Genomic DNA, 7401 nt, shown 5'->3' with positions numbered 1-7401 from the left:
ATTCAGGTCAAATGTGGCCCTCGTCACTCATTCGTGCCCTGGGCCCCCCAGTCAAATTCCTCTTTTATATTCATGTTTACCTGCTTGTTTCCCTCACTAGACTGTGAGTTCCTTGAGAGCAGTTTTATTGTTTGTGTTGCCAGCCCTCAGCACAAGGTCTAAAATTTTGCCTAGTTGTTAAATGAATGGATAAATGCCTAGTTTTTAATGTGAGTGGAGTTTTAGCCTCTGATCTCCTACTGTTCTATAGGAAGCAGTACCCGTGTATATACAGTACTTTTTAAAAAAAAAAACCCTCTATTGTCCACACCTCCTCCCAGCAGTTACAATGTGCTGCCAGGTTGGTGACCGGATGTGCAACTGATCCAACTAAAAGACGTGCTGTGGAAGCCAATGGCTCTGTATATAACATAGCCAGTGTTGAGTCCCCCTGCAACCCCAGAAAGCACTGCCATCTCGGTACTTATCCAGGGCCTAATCTTCAGCGCCACAAAGGAAATTCTCTCTCCAGGTGGCTTCTTTATGAGTGTGAGTAGTTAGGCTGCTTTTCCTACCCTCTCCAAACCCTCGTCCAGAAGGCACATGTCCAGATACAGCAGAAAGGTTTGTGGCTGCTAGGGAAAAAGACACTTCCCTGAGCCTCTCCAGCCTGAAAGGCAAGCTTTACATCATCTCTAATAAGCAAAGAACAGGACAGGATTTTTTTTTCCATTTTCTTTTTAATGACATTTTTGTTCAAAGCCAGGAAGCAGCTACAGAGACCATTTGAAAGTAGACAAGTTAAAATAAAAAAGGAAGAAAGAGCAAAGACGCATCAATCATTCCACACTAAATACGGAGCTCTAGTTAGTATGCCTGACTAATACCACACGAGAGGCCCGTGGGGTCCAGACAACAGTCAGGTATGGTTAGGTCAAATGGCATGAATACAGGAAGCAGTAAGATCAAGGTCTACAGTTTGGGCCCTTGTTTTAGGTAGGGGTTGATGATTCTTAACTTCTTCCACACTGTGCTGCATCCCATAGCCGAAGTAGATAACAAACCCTAGTAAAGAAACACAACTGTAAGGTGGGGATGTGTAGCCTGGAAAGCCTTAATAGGTCTCCAACTAGAGAAATCAAGAGGGAAAGGCCAGGACACCGAACAGGCTTCCTCTTCAAAAGCAGATACCTACCAATCAGCATCCAGATCCCAAATCGGGCCCAAGTGCCAGAAGTCATTTGCATCATCAGGTAAATATTCACAAAGATGCTCAGCATTGGGAGTAGAGGGACAAGAGGCACCTGCAAAACAAGATAAATCTTCACATACAATGCAATGACCTAGAAACATGGCCTCCTCTGCTCCCACTGGGGGCAGAGCAGACCGTGTTCGACCCCCACTCAAGCTCTGGGTTTCAGCAGGCACTTCTTTCTCACATGTTATTAGACTCTCCAAATCCAGGACTTGAGAGAGCATCAGCAAATAGTTCGGCTTAAATAGCTCTGGTGTCTACCCTCTTGTGTCCAATCAAAGAACATAAGCTTACAAGTCCTAATTGTCCCAAGATGGACTGAGGAGAGGAAAGTGACGTAATTTACCTTAAAGTGAAGGGGAGTGGAGTTCTGTGACTGTCTCGAGATAATTCCAGCAATTCCAAGAATGGGTCCCAGGATCAGCACCACCACTGTGACCCATACTGGGTCTCCAGAACAAAGTGCACTTGTCCACAGGGTCAGCACCAGACAAAGAACAGTCAGTAGTATAGCTTCAAAAGTCAAGTTGAGAGGCATCAAAACCAACTCTTGAGATCAATATATTAAGATGTAAGACATCCCATTCCAAGGAGGGTTACCCTCTTGCTAGACCTCTCTCGCCAAATGCCACCACATAGTGTCTACCCTGTTATACTGATCTCTCCAAATCATCCCAAAGTAAAAAGCTACTGCTTGGGGATAGAGATGGCTCAGTAGTTAAGAGCATTTGCTGCTCTTGCAGAGGGCCTGGGGTTCCCAGTACATGTATGGCAACTTACAACCATCTATAACTCTGGTTCCAGGGGATCAGATACCTTCTTCTGACCTATGTAGGTACCAGGCATGCACACAGTGCACATATATTCATGCAGGCAAAATACTCACACATAAAAATAAAGAAATCTTTAAAAAGAAAGAAAGAAAAGAAAAAGAAAAAACCCACTGCTCACCAAGCAGTGAGGAGCAAACATAGACAATTCGGCCAGAAAGGAGGGTGGGGATGGAGTTGACTGGACAAAATAGAGCCTGAAGAGTCAGCTTCTCTGTTTCAAGTGTTTCCTCCTCCTGCAATTCCACTTCCTGTTCGTCATTCTTTATTTCCTGGTCAGGCTGATATCTGTGGCAAGAGTAAGAAACAATTTTAAGAATACTCTTAACCATTCACTAATATTTTTTTAAGGTAGCTTCTTTATTAAAGTGAGAAACTTGGGCTGGGGAGACAGCTCTATAAAGCATCTGCCACCAGGCTAGAATGATACCTTGGAAGTTAAAGAGTTTTTCCTTCTTTTGCAAAGGACCTGAGTTCAGTTCCTAGCACTCACATTGGGCAAGTCACAACCACCCATAAGTCTAGCTCCCAGGGATTCAATGCCCTCTTCCAAACTCACACACACACACACACACACACACACACACACACACACACACACACACAGAGAGAGAGGGGGGGAGGGAGAGAGAGAGAGAGGGAGAGAGAGGTTTTTTAAGTGTTTGCTACACAAGTGTGATGACAGGACTTGAGTTCAGATGGCGCTCCAGCACACACACAAAACCCAGGTGTCCTGTAACCCCCGTGCTAGGGAGCTGGAGCTAGGATTTCTGGAATTCACTAGCCAGCCAACCTAACCAACTAGTGAGAGACTCCATCTCAAAAGTGGAGAGAGGGTTGTATGTAAATAGCTATCTCTGACCTCTGGCCTACACACACACACACACACACACACACACACACGAACATACACTTACAAGGATATACAAGACACTCATGGGGGTGCTCTTTTGGACAGTGCAAGATACCCAAATTACTGAAGGAGAGTCAGGGTGACTGAAAGCAGAGAAGGAACAAGCATATTATCATGCCTCGCCCAGAAACACAAACACAAGTCTCACCTGAGGATGAGAACACAAACGGACACCAGAGAGTAAGCAAGCAGCGTCCCAATTGACATGAGGTCCACGAGATCACTGAGTTCAAAGAGGAATGCCATGAATGCTAAAATTGGCAAGGAGAGAGCAAGTGAGAGAAGGGTGAAGTTAAAGGAGTTGGTGAAACAACAGAAACAGGTGGTTTGGTTTGGTTTGTTTACCTGCAATAACACCAGATACCACAGTTGCCACAATGGGGGTGTGTGTTCTGCTGTGAACCCTAGCAAGGACACGGAACAGGAGGCCATCTTCTGCCATTGCATAGATCACCCGAGGCATAGGAAACATAGAGCCCAAAAGGCTGAAAAAGACAATGTCCAAGTGGCGTGAGGTTACCACGGTATCTGTTCCAAGCCTGTGTGTTTCCAGCATCTCCACCTCCCCTTCCCAGCCCTCCTAAGGAGCATTCTCTGGCACAAAATGGACACAACTGGAAACTACATCCAGCAAGGGAAACAAATATTTAACACTGACCTAGTGGAAAGAGCACAGAGGGAGCCAACAGCCACAAGATAGCGGGCAGAGCCCCAGCCAGCGTAGAGAAATGCTTCAGGTAGAGGGCTCTCAGGCTGAAGCTTGTAGTAAGGCATCATGAGGGTAAGTGCTGAGGACACACCAAAATAAGCCAAAAAGCAGATGGACAGTGAGATTACAATACCCATGGGGATGGAGCGCTGGGGATTCTGAGCCTCTTCCCCTGCAAGAAAACACAGGGCACAGTGTTCTGAAGCAGGAAGGCAGGCGTGCACTGCTACCACTCCACACTCTGTAGGGTCACACATTGCACCAAGGCCAGCCAGGATGGTGCGACTTATTACCGGTGGTTGCAATACAGTCAAAACCAACGAAGGCATAGAAACAGGTAGCAGCGCCACGGAGAATCCCTTCTAAGCCAAAAGGCATGAAACCTCCAGAGCCCATAGAGTCCAAGCTAGAATGAGAAGGAACAGACACAATAAGACTGTGTTCAGCTAAGTCTACACCTCTTCTCTAACGCCCAGCTGCTCACTGTTTGCCACTCCCAGTCCGGATCCCCGTCCTCCCCCATTATGGTCTCAGCTCTGTGCCTTTCTAACCTACAAGTGTCATTGGGTCCACTCATGGTCAAGCAATAGTCCTCTTTGGTGAGCTTCCAGTTTCTCAGATCTCCCTTAAAGAATCCAGAGATGATGACAAAGCCAAGGACCAAGAGGTTCACCCCTGTGAACACTTTGGTAACCAGGGCAGATTCACTTGCCCCCAAAGCCAACAAGCCTGTGGGAGAAAATCGTTCAGGATCCCGAGGACAAAATCCTTTCTGCAAGCTTGCGTTTCCTTTTTCCTGCCCCTGCTGTGGCAGACTCCTTCCTCCCCAAGCTTCTTTGCCTCCCCTTCATTACCATTCCCTCAAGCCCTTCCCAGGCCCAGCCCCCCCCCACACCCCCCACCCCCGCTACCATGCAACCCCGCCCCCTTGTCTCACCAGTGAGCAGCAGCACAAGGGCCAGTGCAAAGAAATCTGGATATTCTGAGAGGACATGAGGCACATTCAGTGAGATGGTCCCTTTCAGACTCTGAGAGATGTGGTTTCCAATCAGGTTGTCAAAAGCAGAGCTCCAGGCCCGGGCCACACTGGCAGTACCTGGTGTAGCAATTGTATTTTCTTCTGTAACCCCAATACTCAGGGACACTGTGAGGTCCAGTTCTCTCCCTCCTACACGCCAGCCTCACACAGATTCCTGCCATTATTACCCACCTTACATGTGTGTGTGAGGTCTCTCTATGTAGCTCAGGCTTAGCCTGGCCTCAAACTCAACAAACTCCTGATCCTCTTACCTCAGCCTCCTGAATGCTGAAATTACAGGTGTACAACACTAGACCCAGTTCCTGTTATTAATTTTTAAAGCCCAAACCAGCATCTTAATGAACACGAGACAGAATCGAACAGTTATTCTGCACCTTCGACCCCTCCAAATAAAAATGTAAACATCTAGAACGTGTTGAGATACTAGGAAAAATAAAGAAAATTTCAGCTTCACCATTTCCCTCAGATTTCTAGATTCATTATTCCTTTGCTATTTGTGTAGTCATCCAACCCACCCAATCCACCCCAAGCTTCTATCTCACCAATGACGTAGGAGAGGATGAGGTTCCAGCCAGTGGTGAAGGCCCAGAGTTCACCTACGGTGACATAACTGTAGAGATATGCAGAACCAGAGCCGGGGACCCGGGCACCAAACTCAGCATAACACAGTCCAGCCAACACAGACGACAGAGCAGCCACCAAAAAGCAAATCACAATGGCTGGTCCTGCTTTATCTTTTGCCACCTCACCAGCCAGGACATACACACCTGCACCCAAGGTGCTACCCACACCCAGGGCTACTAAGTCGAGGATGCTCAGGCATCTGGCAAGACGGGTCTCGCCCATGCCCAGCTCCAGCACACGTCTCCGAACCAGCTTTTGACCGAATCTTCGAAGTGCCTGCCACCGCATTCTAGTAGGAAGCGAAGAGGAGGCTAGGTTCTGGTAAAAAGCAAGACAAAGGCCCTTCAATTGGTCCCATTATCCTCCAAGCTCTAAAAGTGAATTACAAAACACTCCACTAAGTACAGGGACAAAGGAGGATGGGCTGAGGGGGGAGGAGGGGAAAGCAAGCCACTTTACCTCTAATGGCCAGTTTCTCCATATGCAAATAAGAATTACAATAATAATGCAAGTAGGAATTTCAGTCTCTCTGAGGCTGGTGGAAGGACTCATTTCAGAAGAGGTTAGTGAAAGCCCCTTGTAGCACAGTGGTTGGCCGCTAGTAAGGGCTTGGACACTAGGTTTCTTCTTTCTCTGGCCAAGAACCTATGGGCTTTACCCTAGAGCCCAGCCCAACAGCCCTGAAACCTAACGTTTCTGTTTCCTGGCCTGTGGCTCCTGGTGAATCAAGCGGAACTCAACTCAGGGCAACTCTGGGAGAACCCCTTTTCACACTCAATACCCACATCCCTTTCAGTGAGCGCCCAGGCCCGAAGAGCTTCAAAGAGACATGGCTCCCCACCGCCTGGTCTGACCGTGATCTTAACCCTCCACCCTCCTCGCCAAGCCCACAGCGCTCCACCTGAGCCTTTTTTTTGACCAGGGAGAAAGCAAATGTTTCCCTCGCGTCGGGCTAGGCTGACCTGTGAGCACCAGCATTGAGGCAGGGCTTCACGCATCTGAAATTGGGAGATGCGCCTGGCGGGCGGGGGCGGGAGGGGGGCTGTTGGCAAAGCCAGCCCGAGATCGCTTGCACTTCCCTCTCTGCAGACTAAGGGTCCCGCCCGGTGACTCTAGATTCAGCATCTAGATTTTTATGGTTCCATCCACAAACAGTCTGGGGCTGCGCTGGAGATAGAGAGCCCTGGCTCCTGGGTTAGGGTCTTGGCAGCAACAGGTCACAGATGCGCTGATGCAACTGCAGCCATGGTTGCCTGAGAAGCCTAGGTATACGAGGAGCCTCCCCCTCCCCACTCTGACACACGTGTCGGCCCCAACGGCTTACCAGAGAGCTGTGGCAAGCAGAGAGGGCGAAGATTCTCAGATCCGGCTCAGTGAGGCTGACTCCAGTCGAGTTGGGTTGGGTCTGCAGACTTGAGCTGCTCTGGCTTTAATGATGCAGCTGAGGTCGTTGCGCGCCAATCGCCCCTTATATGCACTGGGAGGAGGAGCCAGTAACGTCATGGGATCCCACCCCCAAGCCCTCTCCCTACACAAGACACACCACACAAAATACATACCAACGCACGCACTTGTAAACACGCGCACACACATGAGCGCGGACACACGAACACACACACACACACACACACACACACACACACACACACACACACACACACACACACACACACACACACGGTCACTTGGCTTTGCAATATCGGTTGCTTTTGGCCTGAGACTACTTCCCAACCAAAAACATCAAGCAGGACATGGGGAGGGGTGCGAGGAGGAGACACGGGGGAGGGGGAATAGCCTTTACTCATTTGCCTCTCTAGTGGACAGAAGACAATAAAAAGCTCCCTGACCATAGATCTACTTTTATGTACGATTAGTCAGAACTAGTGGTTATAGGCAGCACTGGGGACGGGAGTGAATAGAAAGAATTGGGTTGGGATGGAGGATGGAGGGGCAAATAACTCCGAGACTCTATCTCTACCTTCTCCCTCAGCATTCTTGTCTGCAAGAAATCCTTCAGAAGGACCGTGTAAGGTGATGAACAGCCATTTGCCT

At 48.7% G+C, this 7401-nt stretch overlaps 1 protein-coding gene across 2 annotated transcripts; it reads right to left on the bottom strand.

Annotated features, from left to right (window-relative positions):
* Positions 1-699: 699 nt before the first annotated feature.
* On the bottom strand, positions 700-6791 carry SLC7A3 (solute carrier family 7 member 3). Of its 2 annotated transcripts, none has more exons than XM_084790985.1 (12): positions 6674-6791; positions 5268-5667; positions 4624-4782; positions 4238-4415; positions 3980-4092; positions 3636-3858; positions 3323-3462; positions 3126-3228; positions 2186-2352; positions 1581-1747; positions 1175-1283; positions 700-1044 (listed from the first exon to the last, which is right to left on the bottom strand). In XM_084790985.1, exons 2-12 carry the CDS (start codon positions 5635-5637, stop codon positions 914-916), a joined length of 1860 nt encoding a protein of 619 aa, XP_084647111.1. In that variant the 5' UTR covers positions 5638-5667; positions 6674-6791; the 3' UTR covers positions 700-913. The 2 variants fall into 2 exon arrangements, with proteins under 2 accessions (XP_084647111.1, XP_084647112.1); XM_084790986.1 differs by having other exon boundaries at positions 5268-5638; positions 6674-6772.
* Between the last annotated feature and the right edge of the window lie 610 nt (positions 6792-7401).

The sequence above is a fragment of the Acomys minous genome, assembly GCF_964271855.1.
Source record: "Acomys minous genome assembly, chromosome: 7".
NCBI classification, from domain to species: domain Eukaryota; kingdom Metazoa; phylum Chordata; class Mammalia; order Rodentia; family Muridae; genus Acomys; species Acomys minous.
This window is presented reverse-complemented; position numbering and strand designations above follow the sequence as displayed.

Bases quoted from the DNA above. Each gene is read 5' to 3' on its own strand.
- SLC7A3 (XM_084790985.1), bottom strand. From the start codon at position 5,637: ATGCGGTGGCAGGCACTTCGAAGATTCGGTCAAAAGCTGGTTCGGAGA. The intron at 4,416-4,623 runs GTGAGACAAGGG...TTTCTCCCACAG, and splicing joins CCTTGTGCTGCTGCTCACTG to GCTTGTTGGCTTTGGGGGCA. The intron at 3,229-3,322 runs GTAAACAAACCA...TGCCAATTTTAG, and splicing joins GGTATCTGGTGTTATTGCAG to CATTCATGGCATTCCTCTTT.